Genomic DNA, 22288 nt, shown 5'->3' with positions numbered 1-22288 from the left:
ATTGTTATAGGCTGAATTGTATCCCTTTCAAATTCATACACTGAAGCCCTAGTCCTTAGTACCTCAGATAGTGACTGTATTTGGAGATAGGGCCTTTACAGAGGTAATTAAGTTAAAATGAGGTCTTTAGGAGGGCCCTAATCCGGTATGACTGGTGTCCTTATAAAAGGTGATTAGGACAGAGAGAGAGAGAGAGGTACCAGGGATGTGTGCACACATAGAAAGGCCATGTCACAGTGAGAAGATAGTGAGAAGAGTGCAAGCCAATGAGAGAGGCCTTAGAAGAAACTGACCCTGTTGACACCTTGATCTTGGACTTTCAGTCTCCAGAACTATGAAAAAATAAGTTTTTGTTGTGTAAGCCACCCACTCTATAGTACTTGGTATGACAGACCTGGCAAACTAACATATGGTTTAAAAAGTGAAAAATCAGTGGGGTGCCTGGGTGGCATAGTCAGTTAAGGAATGGGCTCTTGGTTTTGGCTCAAGTCATGATCTCAGGGTCATGTTCTTAGGGTTGTGAGATGGAGCCCCTGGAGTCTGCTTAAGACTTTCTCTCCCTCTAACCCTCACTACCATGCTTGCACACTCTCTCTCAAATAAATGAATAAATCTTTTTTTTCATTAAATATATATTTTTAAAGATTTTATTTATTTATTTGACAGAGAGAGAGAGAGAGAGAGAGAGAAAGAGATCACAAGTAGGCTGAGAGTTAGGCAGAGAGAGAGGGGGAAAGCAGGCTCCCCGCTGAGCAGAGAGCCCCAGTGCAGGGCTTGATCCCAGGTCCCTGAGATCATGACCTGAGCCGAAAGCAGAGGTGCAACCCACTGAGCCACCCAGGCGTCCCTCATTAAAGATTTTATTTATTTATTTGACAGAGAGAGACACACACAGCGAGAAAGGGAACACAAGCAGGGGGAGTGGGAGAGGGAGAAGCCGGCTTCCGGCTGAGCAGGGAAACTGTTTCAGGGCTCAATCCCAGGTCCCTAGGATCATGACCTGAGCTGAAGGCAGACGCTTAATCGACTGAGCCACCCAGGTGCCCCATGAATAAATCTTTAAAAAAATCTTAAAAAAAAGTGAAAGTCAGTAATAAAATTTGTGTGCCTGTTCTTTTTACCTATAGTTTGAAAATGAACTATGTAAACTGTCTTTTTTCTTAGTTTTGGCCTGAAAAGAAGAATGAATATAAGTATATACTTGGTTCTAGATCACTTTGAATTAATCAGACTTCAAATACTGTATAGGAATGCAGACTTGCTTTTTTATGATAGTAGAAATGGAAAATGACAAAATATCCTTCATTAAAGAATTCCTTTTGATGAAAAATACCATGTGCAATTACTGAAATTAAATTTTAATTTTGGCATAGCTATCAAGTCTCTTTCTAACTGAGCAAATCATTCAATATTATGGCTCATGGTTTAAGGTCTCTAAAATCTAGGATTTCATCTTTTCTTTAAATAAACCACTACTTAAGTAAACCACTACTTATTTATTATTTACAGTATGCTTGCTCTGGTTTTTTAGAATGGTATAAAGGCCTCTGCCCTTATTTAGTTCATCGTAAATCTGAGGAGGTGGTATGATAACACCTAATTACAGAATGCTATAATGAGTGGTATGAGAAGTGCATATAAGGGGCTGCGAGTGGTCGGTTGGGCTGGGAGGATGCTCTAGGCTGAGGAGGCCAAACATTTTTTGTTCTGGGCGAAATACGTAGTTTGTGAGCAGACGCCACAAATGGAAGACGGGAGTGAAATTCAGTCAGAAGTGAGATCATAAATTGCCTCATAAACCATGCTTTAGGCTTTTTCTAGACTATGCTTTAGACTTTATCTTATGGGCTGCTGGGAGGGTTTTGAGCTGGTACAAGTATTTCAGGTTTGCATTGTAGAGAGATGGCTCTATGGAATTATGGGATGGGTTTGGAGATGTGATGAAAGCCAGAATCAATGCATATACCTTTTTTTTTTTAATTCAGTTAGCCACTTTATAGTACATCATTAGTTTTTGATGTAGTGTCTGCTGATTCATTAGTTACATATAACACCCAATGCACATCACAACACATGCCCTCCTTAATACCCATCACCCTGTTACCCCTCCCCGCCCCCCTTCATTCTGAGACCCTCAGTTCTTTTCCCAGGGATCATAGTCACTCATGGTTCATCTCCCACTCTGATTTCTCTTCCTTCAGATTTCTCTCCCTTCCCCTGTTCCTTGTTATTGCTTATGTTCCACATATGAGTGAAACCATATGATAATTGTCTTTCTCTGCTTGACTGACTTCATTCACTTAGCATCCATGTCAATGCAAGTGGTAGGTATTCATCATTTCTGATGGCTGAGTAATATTCCATTGTATATGTACCACATTTTCTTTATCTATTCATCTGTTGAAGGGCATTTTGTCTCTTTCCACAGTTGGGCTGTTGTGGATATTGCTGCTATGAACATTGGGGTGCATGTGCCTCTTCTTTTCACTATATCTATATCTTTGGGGTAAATATCTAGTAGTGCAGTTGCTGGGTCACAGGGTAGCTCTATTTTTAACATCTTGAGGAACCTCCAGTAGTTCCTTGAGGAACTATTTTCCAGAGTGGCTATACCAGCTTGGATTCCCACCAACAGTGTAAGAATATTCCCCTTTCTCCACATCTTTGCCAACATTTGTTGTTTCCTGTCTAATTAATTTTTGCCATTCTAACTGGTGTGAGGTGGTAGCTAATTGTGGTTTTGATTTGTATTTCTGTGATGGCCAATGATGGTGAGCATTTTTTTATATGTCTGTTAGCCATTTGTATGTTTTCTTTGGAGAAGTGTCTGTTCATATCTTCTGCCCATTTTTTTGACTGGGTTATTTGTTTTTTGATTGTCGAGTTTAAGAAGTTCTTTTTTTTTTAAATTTTATTTATTTATTTATTTGACAGACAGAGATCACAAGTAGGCAGAGAGGCAGGCAGAGAGAGAGAGGAGGAAGCAGGCTCCCCACTGAGCAGAGAGCCCAATGCGGGACTCAATCCCAGGACCCTGGGATCATGACCTGAGCTGAAGGCAGAGGCTTTAACCCACTAAGCCACCCAGCCACCCTAAGAAGTTCTTTATAGATCCTGGATATTGGATCCAGGATATGGATATGTAATATCATTTGCCAATATCTTCTCCTATTCCATGGGTTTTCTCTTAGTTTTGTTGACTGTTTCCTTTGCTGTGTTTCCTTTATCTTGATGAAGTCCCAAAAGTTCATTTTTTCTTTTGTTTCTCTTGCCTTTGGAGACACGTCTTGAAAGAAGTTATTGTGGCTGATGTTGAAGAGGTTACTGCCTATGTTCTCCTTGAGGATTTTGATGGATTCCAGTCTCACATTGAGGTCTTTCATCCATTTTGAGTTTACCTTTTGTGTGTCAGGGAATGGTCCAATTTCATTCTTCTGTATGTGGCTGTCCAAGTTTCCCAGCACCACTTATTGAAGAGACTTTTTTCTATTGGATATTTTTTTCCTGATTTGTCAAAGATTAGTTGACCATAGAATTGAGGGTTCATTTCTGAATTCTTTATTCTGTTCCATTGATCTGTGCCTTATTTTTGTACTAATACCATGCTGTTTTGGTGATCACAGGTTTGTAATATAGCTTGAAGTCAGGCAACATGATGTTCCCCACTTTTTTTTTCTTTTTCATCATTCCCTTGGTGATTCAGGGTCTTTTCTGGTTTCAGACAAATTTCAGGATTTTTGTTCTAGCTCTTTGAAAAATGCCAATGGTATTTTAATAGGGATGGCAATGAAATTGTAAATTGCTCTGGGCAGGATAGACATTTTTAAAAATTAACATATAATGTGTTATTTGCTTCAGGGGTACAGGTCTGTGAATCATCAGTCTTACACAATTCACAGCACTCACCATAACACATACCCTCTCCATTGTCCTTAACCCAGCTACCCTACCCCTCTATCCCGCCCAGCAACCCTCAGTTTATTTCCTGAGATTAAGAGTCTCTTATGATTTGTCTCCCTTCCTGTTCCCATCTTGTTTCATTTTTTTCCCTCTCTGCCCCCCATGACCCCTCACCCTGCCTCTCAAATTCCTCATATCAGAGAGAGCATTTGATAATTGTCTTTCTCTGATTGACTTATTTCACTTAACATAATACTCTCTAGTTCCATCCACGTCATTGCAAATGGAAAGATTTCTTTTTCTTTTTCTTTTTTTTTTTTTGATGGCTATATAGTATCAGGATAGACATTTTAACAATGTTTATTAGTCTTCTGATTCTTGAGCATGGAATGTTTTTCCATCATTTTGTGTCTTCCTCAATTTCTTTCACAAGTGTTCTATAGTTTCTAGAGTATAGATTCTTTACCTCTTTGGTTAGGTTTATTCCTAGGTATCTTATGGTTTTTGTTGCTTTTGTGAATAGAACTGATTCCTTAACTCCAAAAGCAGGCAAAGACCCCAACAAAAAGGAGAATTACAGACTGGTATCCCTGATGAACATGGATGCCAAAATACTCAACAAGATCCTAGCTAATAGGATCCAACAGCACATTAGAAGGATTATTTACCATGACCAAGTGGAATTTTTTCCTGGGATGCAAGAGTGGTTCAACATTCACAAGTCAATCAATGAGATAGAGCACATTAACAAAAGAAAAGACAAGAACCATATGATCCTCTCAATTGAACCAGAAAAAGTATTGACAAAATACAATATCCATTCTTGATTAAAACTCTGCAGAGCACAGAGATAGAGGGAACATTCCTCAATAACATAAAAATCATCTATGAAAAGCCCACAGGGAATATCATTGCTAATGGGGAAAAGTAATGAGGAAAAGCTGAGAGCTTTTCCCTTAAGGTCAGGTACATGACCGGGATGCCCACTCTCACTACTATTGTTCAACACAGTGCTAGAAGTCCTAGCCTCAGCAATCAGACAATAAAAAGAAATAAAATTCATCCAAATTGGCAAAGTAGTAGTCATACTCTCTCTTTGCAGATGACATGATACTTTATGTGGGAAACCCAAGACTCCATGCCCAAATTACTAGAACTCATACAACAATTCAACAAAGTAGCAGAATACTAAATCAATGCACAGAGATCAGTTGCTTTTCTATACAATAACAGTGTAACTGCATATACCTTTTGTAACAACAGAGTGAAGGATAGGACCAAAATTGAGGCCCTGCTTCTGTGTCATTAGGATAGCATGGAAGGAGTGCAGGGAGGGTAGTTAATCAGAGAGCAGGTATGACAAACAGTGGCCCTGGGCTGAAGTGGAGATGATAGAAACTAAAGCTTTTAAAGAGACATTTTAAAGTACCTAGAGAGGAGGATAAGAGAGAAGGAGTAGCCCAGATGACCTCTGGATTTCTGCCTCAGTTTAGAGGTGTCAGTCCCTCCTCTCCTGGAGGTAAGAAATACAATAGAGGAGGACTGTTTCTACCTCACAGTCTGCCAAACTTGATTATCTGCTACTCAGACAAAAATAGTTTTAGTCTCTGCCCCTTTGCACATGGTTCCCTTCACTTGGCTCTCTTTCCCTGCTAACTGTCCTGGTAGAAATCTGTCCGTTCTTAAAGGCTCTTCTTGGAAGCCCTACTTAATCCTTGTGATGTTTGCCATCTCTTTAGCACTTTCTTTGTACTTAAAAGTCTAAGCAGTTACCGTCCTGTTCTTTGTATTGCAGCTAGTTGTGTATTCTCATCACTGTACTGGAATGTACTCATCTTTACTTTCTAAATGTCCAGGATATTGTTTTCAACATAGCATGTGCTCAGTAAGTGTTTATTGGCCCAAGATGATCTAAAAGAAGATTGTAGTTGGTTTAAGGTGAGTGCTAAGTGTTAATTCTTTTTTTTTTTTAAAAAAGATTTTATTTATTTATTTGACAGACAGAGATCACAAGTAGGCAGAGAGGCAGGCAGAGAGAGAGAGAGAGAAGGAAGCAGACTCCCTGCTGAGCAGAGAGCCCGATGTGGGGCTCGATCCCATGATTCCGGGATCAAGACCTGAGCCAAAGGCAGAGGCTTTAACCCACTGAGCCACCCAGGAACCCCTTAAGTGTCAATTCTTCTTCTTTTTTTTTTTTTTTTTAAGAATTTTGTTTTTCACAATCCCGGACTTCAAGCTCTATTACAAAGCTGTCATCATCAAGACAGCATGGTACTGGCACAAAAACAGACCCATAGATCAATGGAACAGAATAGAGAACCCAGAAATAGACCCTCAAATCTATGGTCAACTCATCTTCGACAAAGCAGGAAAGAATGTCCAATGGAAAAAAGACAGCCTCTTCAATAAATGGTGCTGGGAAAATTGGACAGCCACATGCAGAAAAATGAAATTGGACCATTTCCTTACACCACACACAAAAATAGACTCAAAATGGATGAAAGACCTCAATGTGCGAAAGGAATCCATCAAAATCCTTGAGGAGAACACAGGCAGCAACCTCTTCGACCTCAGCCGCAGCAACATCTTCCTAGGAACAACGCAAAAGGCAAGGGAAGCAAGGGCAAAAATGAACTATTGGGATTTTATCAAGATCAAAAGCTTTTGCACAGCAAAGGAAACAGTTAACAAAATCAAAAGACAACGGACAGAATGGGAGAAGATATTTGCAAACGACATATCAGATAAAGGACTAGTGTCCAGAATCTATAAAGAACTTAGCAAACTCAACACCCAAAGAACAAATAATCCAATCAAGAAATGGGCAGCGGCCATGAACAGACATTTCTGCAAAGAAGACATCCAGATGGCCAACAGACACATGAAAAAGTGCTCCATATCACTCGGCATCAGGGAAATACAAATCAAAACCACAATGAGATATCACCTCACACCAGTCAGAATGGCTAAAATCAACTAGTCAGGAAATGACAGATGCTGGCGAGGATGCGGAGAAAGGGGAACCCTCCTACACTGTTGGTGGGAATGCAAGCTGGTGCAACCTCTCTGGAAAACAGCATGGAGGTTCCTCAAAATGTTGAAAATAGAACTGCCCTATGACCCAGCAATTGCACTATTGGGTATTTACCCTAAAGATACAAACGTAGTGATCCAAAGGGGCATGTGTACTCGAATGTTTATAGCAGCAATGTCCACAATAGCCAAACTATGGAAAGAACCTAGATGTCCATCAACAGATGAATGGATCAAGAAGATGTGGTATATATACACAATGGAATACTATGCAGCCATCAAAAGAAATGAAATCTTGCCATTTGCGACAACATGGATGGAACTAGAGCGTATCATGCTTAGTGAAATAAGTCAAGCGGAGAAAGACAACTATCATATGATCTCCCTGATATGAGGAAGTGGTGATGCAACATGGGGGCTTAAGTGGGTACGAGAAGAATAAATGAAAGAAGATGGGATTGGGAGGGAGACAAACCATAAGTGACTCTTAATCTCACAAAACAAACTGAGGGTTGCTTGGGGGAGGGGGTTTGGGAGAAGGGGGTGGGATTATGGACATTGGGGAGGGTATGTGTTTTGGTGAGTGCTGTGAAGTGTGTAAACCTGGTGATTCACAGACCTGTACCCCTGGGGATAAAAATATATGTTTATAAAAAATAAAAAATTATATTAAAAAAAATTTACATGCCTAAATAAATAAATAAAGAATCTAGACACACACACACAAAAAAAAGAATTTTGTTTTTTTAATTTATCAGAGAGAGAGAGAGAGAGAGAGAGCGCACAGGCAGACAGAATGGCAGGCAGAGACAGAGGGAGAAGCAGGCTCACTGCTGAGCAAGGAGCCTGATGTGGGACTCGATGTGGGACTCGATCCCAGGACGCTGGAATTATAACCTGAGCCAAAGGCAGCTGCTTAACCAACTGAGGCACCCAGGCCTCCCTTAAGTGTCAATTCTTTTTTTTTTTTATAAACATATATTTTTATCCCCAGGGGTACAGGTCTGTGAATCACCAGGTTTACACACTTCACAGCACTCACCAAAGCACATACCCTCCCAATTCCATAATCACACCCCCTTGTCTCAACCCCCCTCCCCCCAGCAACCCTCAGTTTGTTTTGTGAGATTAAGAGTCACTTATGGTTTGTCTCCCTCCCAATTCCATCTTGTTTCATTGATTCTTCTTCTGCCCACTTAAGCCCCCATGTTGCATCACTACTTTCTCATATCAGGGAGATCATATGATAGTTGTCTTTCTCCGCTTGACTTATTTCGCTAAGCATGATACGCTCTAGTTCCATCCATGTTGTCGCAAATGGCAAGATTTCATTTCTTTTGATGGCTGCATAGTATTCCATTGTGTATATATACCACATCTTCTTGATCCATTCATCTGTTGATGGACATCTAGGTTCTTTCCATAGTTTGGCTATTGTGGACATTGCTGCTATAAACATTCGGGTGCACGTGCCCCTTTGGATCACTACGTTTGTATCTTTAGGGTAAATACCCAGTAGTGCAATTGCTGGGTCATAGGGCAGTTCTATTTTCAACATTTTGAGGAACCTCCATGCTGTTTTCCAGAGAGGTTGCACCAGCTTGCATTCCCACCAACAGTGTAGGAGGGTTCCCCTTTCTCTGCATCCTCGCCAGCATCTGTCATTTCCTGACTAGTTGATTTTAGCCATTCTGACTGGTGTGAGGTGATATCTCATTGTGGTTTTGATTTGTATTTCCCTGATGCCGAGTGATATGGAGCACTTTTTCATGTGTCTGTTGGCCATCTGGATGTCTTCTTTGCAGAAATGTCTGTACATGGCCGCTGCCCATTTCTTGATTGGATTATTTGTTCTTTGGGTGTTGAGTTTGCTAAGTTCTTTATAGATTCTGGACACTAGTCCTTTATCTGATATGTCGTTTGCAAATATCTTCTCCCATTCTGTCCGTTGTCTTTTGGTTTTGTTAACTGTTTCCTTTGCTGTGCAAAAGCTTTTGATCTTGATGAAATCCCAATAGTTCATTTTTGCCCTTGCTTCCCTTGCCTTTTGCGTTGTTCCTAGGAAGATGTTGCTGCGGCTGAGGTCGAAGAGGTTGCTACCTGTGTTCTCCTCAAGGATTTTGATGGATTCCTTTCGCACATTGAGGTCCTTCATCCATTTTGAGTCTATTTTTGTGTGTGCTGTAAGGAAATGGTCCAATTTCACTTTTCTGCATGTGGCTGTCCAATTTTCCCAGCACCATTTATTGAAGAGGCTGTCTTTTTTCCATTGGACATTCTTTCCTACTTTGTCGATGATTAGTTGACCATAGAGTTGAGGGTCTATTTCTGGGCTCTCTATTCTGTTCCATTGATCTATGTGTCTGTTTTGTGCCAGTACCATGCTGTCTTGATGATGACAGCTTTGTAATAGAGCTTGAAGTCCGGAATTGTGATGCCACCAACTTTGGCTTTCTTTTTCAATATCCCTTTGGCTATTCGAGGTCTTTTCTGGTTCCATATAAATTTTAGAATTATTTGTTCCATTTCTTTGAAAAAGATGGATGGTACTTTGATAGGAATTGCATTAAATGTGTAGATTGCTTTAGGTAGCATAGACATTTTCACAATATTTATTCTTCCAATCCAGGAGCATGGAACATTTTTCCATTTCTTTGTGTCTTCCTCAATTTCTTTCATGAGTACTTTATAGTTTTCTGAGTATAGATTCTGTGCCTCTTTGGTTAGGTTTATTCCTAGATATCTTATGGTTTTGGATGCAATTGTAAATGGGATTGACTCCTTAATTTCTCTTTCTTCTGTCTTGTTGTTGGTGTAGAGAAATGCAACTGATTTCTGTGCATTGATTTTATATCCTGACACTTTACTGAATTCCTGCACAAGTTCTAGCAGTTTTGGAGTGCAGTCTTTTGGGTTTTCCACATATAGTATCATATCATCTGTGAAGAGTTATAATTTGACTTCTTCTTTGCCGATTTGGATGCCTTTAATTTCCTTTTGTTGTCTGATTGCTGAGGCTAGGACCTCTAGAGGTACTATGTTGAATAGCATAGGTACTAGAGGTACTATGTTGAATAGCAGTGGTGATAATGGACATCCCTGCCGTGTTCCTGACCTTAGCGGAAAAGCTTTCAGTTTTTCTCCATTGAGAATGATATTTGCGGTGGGTTTTTCATAGATGGCTTTGATGATATTGAGGTATGTGCCCCTATCCCTACACTTTGAAGAGTTTTGATCAGGAAGGGATGCTGTACTTTGTCAAATGCTTTTTCAGCATCAATTGAGAGTATCATATGGTTCTTGTTCTTTCTTTTATTGATGTGTTGTATCACATTGACTGATTTGCGGATGTTGAACCAACCTTGCAGCCCTGGAATAAATCCCACGTGGTCGTGGTAAATAATCCTTTTAATGTACTGTTGAATCCTATTGGCTAGTATTTTGGTGAGAATTTTCGCATCTGTGTTCATCAAGGATATCGGTCTATAGCTCTCTTTTTTGATGGGATCCTTGTCTGGTTTCGGGATCAAGGTGATGCTGGCCTCATAAAACGAGTTTGGAAGTTTTCCTTCCATTTCTATTTTTTGGAACAGTTTCAGGAGAATAGGAATTAGTTCTTCTTTAAATGTTTGGTAGAATTCCCCCGGGAGGTCGTCTGGCCCTGGGCTTTTGTTTGTTTGGAGATTTTTAATGACTGTTTCAATCTCCTTAAAGGTTATGGGTCTGTTCAGGCTTTCTATTTCTTCCTGGTTCAGTTGTGGTAGTTTATATGTTTCTAGGAATGCATCCATTTCTTCCAGATTGTCAAATTTGTTGGCGTAGAATTGCTCATAGTATGTTCTTATAATAGTTTGTATTTCTTTGGTGTTAGTTGTGATCTCTCCTCTTTCATTCATGATTTTATTTATTTGGGTCCTTTCTCTTTTCTTTTTGATAAGTCGGGCCAGAGGTTTATCAATTTTATTAATTCTTTCAAAGAACCAGCTCCTAGTTTCGTTGATTTGTTCTATTGTTTTTTGGGTTTCTATTTCATTGATTTCTGCTCTGATCTTTATGATTTCTCTTCTCCTGCTGGGCTTAGGGTTTCTTTCTTGTTCTTTCTCCAGCTCCTTTAGGTGTAGGGTTAGGTTGTGTACCTGAGACCTTTCTTGTTTCTTGAGAAAGGCTTGTACCGCTATATTATTTACTCTCAGGACTGCCTTTGTTTTGTCCCACAGATTTTGAACCATTGTATTTTCATTATCATTTGTTTCCATGATTTTTTTCAATTCTTCTTTAATTTCCCAGTTGACCCATTCATTCTTTAGTAGGATGCTGTTTAGTCTCCATTAATTTGGGTTCTTTCCAGACTTCCTTTTGTGGTTGAGTTCTAGCTTTAGAGCATTGTGGTCTGAAAATATGCAGGGAATGATCCCAATCTTTTGATACCGGTTGAGTCCTGATTTAGGACCGAGGATGTGATCTATTCTGGAGAATGTTCCATGTGCACTAGAGAAGAATGTGTATTCTGTTGCTTTGGGATGAAATGTTCTGAATATATCTGTAATGTCCATCTGGTCCAATGTGTCATTTAAGGCCTTTATTTCCTTGCTGATCTTTTGCTTGGATGACCTGTCCATTTCAGTGAGGTGAGTGTTAAAGTCCCCTACTATTATTGTATTATTGTTGATGTGTTTCTTTGATTTTGTTATTAATTGGTTTATATAGTTGGCTGCTCCCACGTTGGGGGCATAGATATTTAAAATTGTTAGATCTTCTTTTTGGACAGACCCTTTGAGTATGATATAGTGTCCTTCCTCATCTCTTATTATAGTCTTTGGCTTAAAATCTAATTGATCTGATATAAGGATTGCCACTCCTGCTTTCTTCTGATGTCCATTAGCATGGTAAATTCTTTTCCACCCCCTCACTTTAAATCTGGAGGTGTCTTCGGGCTTAAAATGAGTTTCTTGGAGGCAACATATAGATGGGTTTTGTTTTTTTATCCATTCTGATACCCTGTGTCTATTGACAGGGGCATTTAGCCCATTCACATTCAGGGTAACTATTGAGAGATATGAATTTAGTGCCATTGTATTGCCTGTACGGTAGACTGTTACTGTATATGGTCTATGTTCCTTTCTGATCTACCACTTGTAGGCTCTCTCTTTGCTTAGAGGACCCCTCCAATATTTCCTGTAGAGCTGGTTTGATGTTTGCACATTCTTTCAGTTTTTGTTTGTCCTGGAAGATTTTAATCTCTCCTTCTATTTTCAATGATAGCCTAGCTGGATATAGTATTCTTGGCTGCATGTTTTTCTCATTTAGTGCTCTGAAAATATCGTGCCAGCTCTTTCTGTCCTGCCAGGTCTCTGTGGATAAGTCAGCTGCTAATCCAATGTTTTTACCATTGTATATTACAGACTTCTTTTCCTGGGCTGCTCTCAGTATTTTCTCTTTGTCACTGAGACTTGTATATTTTACTATTAGGTGACGGGGTGTGGGCCTATTCTTATGATTTTGAGGGGCTTTCTCTGAACCTCCTGAATTTTGATACTCGTTCCCTTTGCCATATTGGGGAAATTCTCCCCAATAATTCTCTCCAGTATACCTTCTGCTCCCCTCTCTCTTCTTCTTCTGGAATCCCAATTATTCTAATGTTGTTTCATCTTATGGTGTCACTTATCTCTCAAATTCTCCCCTCGTGGTCCAGTAGCTGTTTGCCCCTCTTTTGCTCAGCTTCTTTATTCTCTGTCATTTGGTCTTCTATATCACTAATTCTTTCTTCTGCCTCATTTTCCTAGCAGTGAGAGCCTCCATTTTTGATTGCACCTCATTAATAGCTTTTTTGATTTCAACTTGGTTAGATTTTAGTTCTTTTATTTCTCCAGAAAGGGCTTTTATCTCTCTGGAGAGTGTTTCTCTAATATCTTCCATGCCTTTTTCGAGCCCGGCTAGAACCTTGAGAATTGTCATTCTGAACTCTAGATCTGACATATTACCAATGTCTGTATTGATTAGGTCCCTAGCCTTCGGTACTGCCTCTTGTTCTTTTTTTTGTGTTGAATTTTTCCGTCTTGTCATTTTGTCCAGATGAGTATATGAAGGAGCAAGTAAAATACTAAAAGGGTGGCAACAACCCCAGGAAAATATGCTTTAACCAAATCAGAAGAGATCCCAAATCATGAGGGGGGAGAAAGGGGATAAAAAGAGGTTCAAAAAGGAAGAAAGAAAAAAAAAGAACAAAAAAGAAAAGAATTAAAAAAAAGAAAACGAATAAAGAAAAATATAAAAAAGAAAATATATATATATTAGATAAACTAGTTAAAAAACATTAAAAAAGAAAAGGGTAAAAGTTAAAAAAAAATTTTACCAGAAGGCGAGAAAAAAAAAAAAATGAAAAAGAAAAAAATTAAATTAACTGCAAGATTAAGAAAAATCACAGGGAGAAAGCCATGAGTTCTGTGCTTTGCTTTCTCCTCTTCTGGAATTCTGCTCTTCTCCTTGGTATTGAAACCACACTCCTTGGTAGGTGAACTTGGTCTCGGCTGGATTTCTTGTTGATCTTCTGGGGGAGGGGCCTGGTGTAGTGATTCTCAAGTGTCTTTGCCCCTGGCAGAATTGCACCGTCCTTACCAGGGGCCAGGCTGAGTAATCCGCTCAGGTTTCCTTTCAGGAGCTTTTGTTCCCTGAGCGCTTTCCGTAGAGTTCCGGAGGACAGGAATACAAATGGCGGCCTCCTGGTCTCCGGCCTCGAGGAGCCGAGAGCCGGGGGCCCCACTCCTCAGTGCGCCCTCAGAGAACAGCGCCCAGTTACTCCCGTCGGCCTGACCTCCTGCCACGCTCCGAGCTCACCGAGCCTGTGTCCGGTTCAAGGCAACACCAAGCTGTGAGCTTACTGTCGGCTCTGTCTCTGTAGCCGGCTTTCCTGTTCCAATACCCGCAAGGTCTGCGACACTCAGACACCCCCGATCCCTCTGTGACCCTGCGGGACCAAGGGCACGCTGACCCCACGTGGGCTTCGGCCCGGTTTAGCCTCTGGAGCGATGTCCCTCAGCGGAACAGACTTTTAAAAGTCCTGATTTTGTGCGCCTTTGCTCCGCCGCTTGCCGGGAGCCGGCCCCTCCCCCTGGGGTCTATCTTCCCGTCGCTTTGGATTCACGTCTCCGCCAGTCCTATCTTTCAGAAAGTGGTTGTTTTTCTGTTTCCAGAATTGCTGTTCTTCTCTTCGATCTGCCGATGGATTTTCAGGTGTTTGCAATCTTTAGATAAGCTATCTAGCTGATCTCCAGCTAGCTGAAGTAGTCTCAGCCTGCTATTTCTCCGCCATCTTGACTCCTCCCTTCCTTAAGTGTCAATTCTTAATGGAGTCTCAGTACTTCAGTCTTCCACAGTACTTTAGTTAACACAATGAAGGTTGTTTTTGGTAGGAAATAAATAACAGTTGAAATTATCAATAACTTGAAAAAGGGACCCTTCCCTTCCCAAGAGTAGATGGATATCTTTTACTTTAAAAGATCACTTGTTTTATTGTAGACAACTGTCTATAGACAGTTTTATTTTTCTACCCTCTGCGTTCCTTCATAACTCTGAAGTTTTTAGCTCATTAATACAACTTAAATGTCTTCTATTTTATTTCGCACAATAAAATTAACTCAAGGAAGCAAAGGTAGCCCTGAAGGTTCCTGTGAGCTATTGGAGGAAAGTTAAAATTCAGTGTTTTAGCTAATAAACAAAAGAGGAGATTGTGTTAACATGGCCTTTTTATACTACAATGATAATAGAATTAGAAAGATAGATTGGGAAAGAGCATGGTATATGTATTAACCCAAGTTGGCATTTGGAAAAGACTTTCTACAAAGCTAACATTTGAAGTGCTAAAGACTTTGTTGTATTAATGCAACAAATCAAAGTAAATTAAGCCTCATGCCATATTCTGCAGTACTCTTATTGTATACTAGTGTTGCTCTATATAATGACAGTTCATAGCTAGATTCACTAAACATCTCAATTTAATTATCAGTATCTTTGGAGCATCTAGAGAAGCACATCTGAATTAGGAAAGAGTAGAAAGATTTTTTTTGCACTTTAAATTTCAGTATATAAATATTATACAACATTAAAAATATACCTAGTTTTATGGGATTTAAATGTGCAGAATTAATAAAGCAGGGGAATTCTTCTTTTCATATTACTTGAAGTATCTAAAGTAGGACCATTTCAGTAGGGAGCTCATTTCTGTATGTATGTATGAAGGTGTGTCTGTAGCCTACCTCAGATTTACAGACTAAAGAAAGTGAATGAACCCAGGGTCTTTAAGAGACTGCAGGAACCAAAAAATTTCCACATGGCAGGGACCCCCTAAGATCTGAGAAAGAGAAAAAGGGGAGGGTTGTGTATGTGTGACAAAAAAAAGTTTAGGAAGACATAGACTATGACTTAAATTAGAATCATCTTTGCTGTTAATTCCAACTGAAGTTTTTTGTTGCTTATAAAAATATAACTGATTTTGTATAACTGAAAAAGAGAATGAGGAAACAGAAATTATTTTACAGCATATCCTGAAAGCTAATTTTTACTGATTACTGGTATTTCTTCAAGAGATGGGAGACTTTTTCAGATAACAAATGCACTCTCAACCTTTCTTGAGAGTCATTTGTTATCCTGGGTCACAGTCACTGAGGGGAATTGGTTAGTTCCTATAGGTAAGTTGAGGTTAAAAAAAAAAAAAAGTTTTTTTTTTTTTTTAGTCTTCTTTTTCCCCCTAGAGGATTACCAAACCATCTTTACTTTCTGAAATAAAGTGAATCATTGAAAATGTCACTTGAGTTTAAACAATATTAAATAACTGTATTTTGGGGTATTTCAGAAGATATAGGTATAAATGATTTATAAATGGGAATAACTTGCTGGTTGCAATTGCATTTATTTTGATGGAAGCACAATGTTCTTATACAATGTTCTTTTCACATTTCTTGTTTGGCATTTATTGTAAGGAACAAAGCATTTCTGGAATGCTCATTTTAATTTCAAAGCTCAGGCTAGTCTATGGAAAACATTTGGCACATGGAGGATCTGAACAATAATAGAGGAATGTTCAGTGGGAAGCGTCATGAATTGTGGCACCTAAAATACATTCTGAGGGAACATTTAGACAATGAAACTTATTTTTCCTTTTAAACAAAGATTTTAAACTAGGTGCTATCATTTGTCTTAATCTGAACCAATATCTTTTAACTCTTGATATATAAATTAGACTGACAATAGTGAGAAATTTGCCTTTTGGAGTATGTGAAAATCCATAATAAGTCAGGCATATTATCATCTTTATTTAATACAATAAAGACACTTGGCCCTATTTGACTGCTTGCAAAACATACAGAATGTGTTCTGTTAACGGACTTCATTACATTTAGCACAGGGGACCCCAAGGGCAACATGAGGGTAGTCCCAAGAGAACACCTCTGACAAGGATCCCATACAGATTTTCTGTATCCGCGTGGGGAATGGACTAGAAAATGTGCATTAAATGTCAACTAATATCTGTGTCATGTTGTGGATTTTTTTTTTGAAGACTTTATTTATTTGACAGAGACACAGAGAGAGGGTACACAAGCATGGGAATGGTGAGGGAGAAGTAGGCAGGGAGTGTGATGCAGGGCTCGATCCCAGGACTCTGAGATCATGATCTGAGCCCAAGGCAGATGCTTAACAACTGAGCCACCCAGGCTCCTCATGTTGTGGATTTTGTAAGACATTTTACATATTTAACCTTCACACAGTCATAGGGTAATATGATTGTTCTCATTTTCTAAGAGAGGAAACAAGGACTTGCTACAAGGTACTGTACTATGGGTTGTGAACATGAGGATAAAGCAAATTAGCATAAAGCAAGGGGTCTATTGGATGGAGAAAGAGAAGGGCAGGAAAAAATTATTTTCATCTACATTATTTCCCCCATAACTTATAAGTTCTTTCTTAGTTGCTAGTTAAAAAACTGGGTCCAGATATACAAATAAATATGTTGTGCTCTATAAGCAATAAACAAGCCAAACCTCTATGAGCTACAGAACAGGAAGGTTTATGTATAGCACATTGTCAAAGATGTGGTGAATGGTTGTTAAAAGCCTTGGCTATTTGATGATAACTTGGAGTCTAGCTTTCTATAGGAGATTCAGGTCTGCCATTTTAAATACTGGATACAACTTTTTTTTTTTCCTTCCTCTATAGTGGGTATCTTCCAGCTTTGCCTATAAAAATATTAACCAAAGTTATTATTGGGATTCAAGGTTTAATTAATAAATGGATATTTTTTACAATGTAATTTTGTATGAGATTTAGTTTCCAAATACAGATGCTTAATTTTTTTTTAAGGTTTTCTTTCTTTGTTTATTTATTTGAGAGAGAGAGAGAGTGTGTGAGTGGGAGAGGAACAGAAGGAGAGGGACAAGCGGACTCCATGATGAGCATGTAGCCCAATGCAGGGCTCAACCTTTCAACCCTGAGATTATGACCTGAGCCAAAATCAAGAGTGGACACTCAACTGACAGAGTCACCTTGATACCCCAGATGCTTCATTTCTATCTCTAAATAATGACCTTATTATTAGCTTATCCTTTTTTTTTTAAAATAAAAATGATTTTATGTATTTAGTAGGGAGAGCACAAACAGAGGGAATGGCAGGCAGAGGGAGAGGCAGACTCCCCACTGAGCAATGAGCCTGCTGTGGTCTAGATCCCAGGACTCTGGGATCATGACTTGAGCTGAAGGCAGACGAGTAACCGTCTGAGCCATCCAGGTGTCCCTAGTTTATTCCTATTTTAAACATATTTACAAAAGGAATAATGCTCATTATTGTACTCAGACAATTCAAAATATAAAGATTAAAAAACCCCTCTTTTCTACTATCCTGCTCATGAAGCCATTTATATAATACATATTTTATTGGACACCTACTTTGTGCATTGTTCTGGGTGCTGGAGGAAAAAAACCACATTTTCTGCTTTCATGGAGTTTACATTTTAGTATTGGGAGCACGAAATAAACATAAACAAAAAAAATCAGGTTCTATAAGTTTTGTGGAAATATAAAGTAGGATGAGGGGAAAGATTGAGAGAGGGTATGGATGGGATAATCAAGAAAGTCCTCTTGATAGGAGACTTTGAACAAGACCTCTTTTAGAGTCCTAATGAGTTAGGGGACAGTGTAGGAGACAGGTAGGACAGGTTACAGAGGGCCAATATGTAGGTCATGATTTGGGTTTTGTTCCTCTGAGGTAACCAGTGTTTTATGTTTGAGTGGTTCTGTACCCCCTCCACGTTAATAATCTCTATACTCAGACTAATACTTACTAGTACTTACTAACCGAATTATGATATTTTTTGCCACCCTCTTAATATAGATTGCTGGCTACAAAGTGCTATAAATAATTTTTATATGTAAATATAGATACATATAATACACACACACACATGCACACACTGCATTTCAATAGTAAAACTTGATAAATTTCAATCTCTGTGGCTCTTCTTTCCTCTAGTCCTCTCTTTCTCCCTTACCTCTTTCCTTCTTTCCTTTTATCTTTAGATGGAAATTCCATAGTGGCTGATAATATTGCTCTTAGTGTATTGACTTGACTTATGAGGGTGTACCAGTAGTACTGGGAATAAATCATGTTTCTATGAAATACTTCCTTTTGTTCTAGGCTGTGATGTCCCAGGACTATGTTCTCACAATTTGTCTAATGAGTGGCTTGTATTTTTCCAATTTTAGGTTACTACACTTGTAAATTGTCCCCAGAATCCTTCCAACAGGAAAAAAGGACGTTCAAAACGAGCCAGAGTCCTCCTAGCTTCTGTGGAGGAAGCAACTTGGAATTTATTAGAAAAGGGGCAGAAGATTGCTCAGGAAGCCACAGTTTTGAAGAAGGAGCTTACTACTGCACTTGAGGAAGTTCGCAAAGAAAGTGAGTACTCTAATTCTGGTCAGGAGCAAACTGTATATCCTTAGGGTGTTAGTTATGGAATTAGATTTGTGAGTGTTTTGTTTTTGTTGACTTGAGTTTATTAGCTCTACAAAGACCTCTGAGGAGCTAGCTGTGGGAGGCAGAGTGGCTCATTAGTCAGCTCTACGGCTCAGAGTACTATTCCTGGTTCTTTCCTTCAGTTGTTTAGTCCCTGCAGGCTCTTTCTTCCCCTCACATGCCATAGTTTATCCATAATAAGCAAAGAGAAGTGTATCCTGTTTTGTCATAGATATAATGAGAAATGACTAATGAAGCTGAAGGTGTATTTTCCCATACATAAATAAATTATAATGTTCCTTGTTAATAGTTGGAGATAATAAATTACAGACCTGACCACTCAGGAATACATTTTTTATTTTTCTATTTTCTAGTTTAGATTTACTAAACTTAAAAATAAATGCTTTGCATAAACTATGCATAACTCATGTTATTGCTAAGTTAATATTATAAAATGAAAAAAGGTACATTTTACCTTTTGATGTATTTACTTATGATACTACAACAGTTTTCTAACAAATGTAAATATCATTAGCAGTCTGTTTTTAAAAGAACTGTCCTATTTATGCATCATCTTGCTGCAAGGAACTATTTTGAGAGGATAAGAAAACTTAAATATTCCTGTTTGGCTGTGTGAAAGAGACTTGGGGTGTTGAAATATTTCTCTTCCCAACATAACTTTATGAAAATCAGGAAATGTTTGCTAATTAAATAATTAAGATGAATATAGTAGCTACAATAAACTTTACATCAAATATAAGGGAGCTATTTTTTATTTGCTATATATTGTTATATGTGATTTATATTTTATAGAGACTCTTCAGAAAATATAAAGAAATCATAATGCCCAAGATAATTTCTCATGAATTCATCATTCCTCCCTCCCCCCTGCCATCTTAGACCCACTCTTTGTTCTGTCCTCTTTGTTCTGGTACCATCATTCACATTAGTAACCAAGTCAGTTTGGACTCTTCTTTCTCATTTCCCTCTCCTTTCCAGTTAGTCTCTAAGTTTAACAAATTCTGTCTCCTTTTGTCTTTCAGATATTTCCCTCTTCTCCATTACTAATGTTGACTCCTGAATTTAGGATTACTGCATTGGCCTTACCTTATACCAAAACCAAATATATCCTTTAAAGATGAAAATATACTCCTTTTGCTTCTGTGCTTAAAATCCTTTCTGTAGCTTTTGAAGGATTAGAGGGACTGTGTTTCTGGATCAGGTTCAGATGTTTAAACTTAGCTCCCTCAGCGTTTCAGAATTGGGCTTCTGCCATTCTGTCTCTTCTCATTTCCTGATTCTGTCCCCCCTCAAACTTTCCTCCAAACAAGAACTTAAGGTATCTTGAATGGCCCATGTTGCACTTCTGTTACCAGCTGTTCCCTTTACCCGGATTCCCCCTCCCATTCAGCCAATTATTCATTGTAGCAAAGCTCAGCCAAGGTCTTTTTCCGGGAAGTGTGTACTGACCTCATAATGCTGATTTAGATGTCCCTCTTCTCTGTCCCCACAGACTCTGAACATCTCTCTTTCATAGGCTTTACTACCTCATACACCAAACATTAATTTACTTGTTCAGTAAATCTAGACCCTTAATTTCTTGAAGGTGGCAAATACCAGGTCTTATTTGATGAGCAATGCCTGACAATAACAACCACCTAACAAGTGTTTGTCAAATAAAAAAAAATGGAGCATCATTTTTTTCACCTTATATTATATAATTTTATAATGATTTTATCTTTGCACTTGTGACATTATCTCATGGTTTCTTTGCTGACTCTTTAGGTAAGGAATATGAATGCTATCCTAGTACTGTTTTTAATCACATAATGTGATTTATTTTACAACATAGTTTTTATAAAACACCTAATAATAAGTATATATAACACAGGTCATTCTTAGGGAACACTAATAGCATAAGTTGTCATGAAATGGTATATCTTTAAAAAAAGTAAAATAATAAAATTATTTTAAAGAGAAGGTCTCAAAGAGAAGTACATTTGAATTCTAGGATTATGTTATATATCCTTCACTATGTTCTATTATAATGTGTGAAATCATATGATGTGATATATATGGCATATGCTGTATACACAACAAATCTATTTGGTTAAAAATCACCAAGTGCTTTATACTAGGATTCTTTCTGACAAACTGCCAAATTGAACTCCCGCCACTTGAGTGTGGGAGGAAAGCAGTGAAATGGCAAATGGTTCTGGAATTTGGGGAATGGCCAATGCTTATCCTATGGATAGCAGAGATAGTAACAGTAGAGCACTGTTCCGAAAAACTTGGAAGGAATTTTAGCTCAGTGGGGAGTTGAAGAATCAGGAGATTGAATTCTGATTCAAGCAACCCTTTGATACTAGAAACATATTTTATTTTCCTGCCTTTTTTTTAAAGGGCTTTGTCCAGTGGCACAATACAAAGGACTAATGAAGAGCAAATAATAAGTTTAAAGTATTTGGGAAAGTTAAAAAATATTGGAGGTAGAGAATATTTTTCTTTGTATATTTATTGACTTCTTTTCTTTTCTTTTTAAGATATTTATTTATTTATTTGATAGAGAGATAGAGAGTGCATGAGTAGGTAGAACAGCAGGTAGAGGGAGAGGGAGAATCAGGCTTGGGATCATGACCAGAGCTGAAGGCAGCCACTTAACTGACTTAGCCATCCAGGCACCCCTTATTTTCTTGACTTATTTTCAAGAAGAATTTGAGAGTAATTTAGAAAATTTATTCTTCTACTAAAGGCTGTAATTTATGTAGCATTACAACAGGGTTCTGTTTTAATCTGTTTCACTGACTTTAGTGCTTTAATTTGAGACCTGAAGTGATAAATAATGTGGACATTTGATTACCTAAAGAATTTGCCTATGGACATGGATAGTATTAGGGGAGGATGGTGAAAGGAAAGGTCATATGTGGGTAGAACTCTAGAGATCCAGCAAAGTTGGCCCACATAGTGATTATTTTTCACTCATGATCTTACAGCTTACCTCTATACTTACATCTAAACAATGGCAAAATATTGAACCCAGTATTTAGTTTTAGAGTATTCACATAACAATTAGCTAAGAATCGTTTACAATGTTTGCACTACATGTTTTGCCTTTGGTATATATGCTACCTTCATATAGCCTCTATTGTACCCCTATAATGTACAGACATTGCTTCTAAGTCACATGATTGGTTATATTTAAGGTTTTATTTAGTGATTTACCAAGAATAGGAAATACAGGAAAGTGCATACATTATTGTGAACAACTCAATACAGTTTCACATTGTAAACACTTGGGTCAAGAAATAGGGACTTACCAGAATCCTAGGAGCACCCCTTGTGCCTCCAACAAGT

At 38.4% G+C, this 22288-nt stretch overlaps 1 protein-coding gene across 3 annotated transcripts in view; it reads left to right on the top strand.

Annotated features, from left to right (window-relative positions):
• The window catches only part of CTNNA3 (catenin alpha 3), a 1840263-nt gene that overhangs the window by 80734 nt on the left and 1737241 nt on the right, over positions 1–22288 (top strand). For all 3 annotated transcript variants that reach the window (XM_082714750.1, XM_082714748.1, XM_082714749.1), the window contains exon 3: positions 18685–18877. In XM_082714750.1, the coding sequence (XP_082570876.1) occupies positions 18685–18877 (193 nt within the window). The remainder of the gene's footprint in view (positions 1–18684; positions 18878–22288) is intronic.

This window comes from Mustela nivalis (assembly GCF_964662115.1).
Source record: "Mustela nivalis genome assembly, chromosome: 2".
Classification (NCBI taxonomy): Eukaryota; Metazoa; Chordata; class Mammalia; order Carnivora; family Mustelidae; genus Mustela; species Mustela nivalis.
The sequence above is the reverse complement of the archived record's forward strand: the minus strand, read 5'-3'. Positions and strand labels throughout refer to the sequence as shown.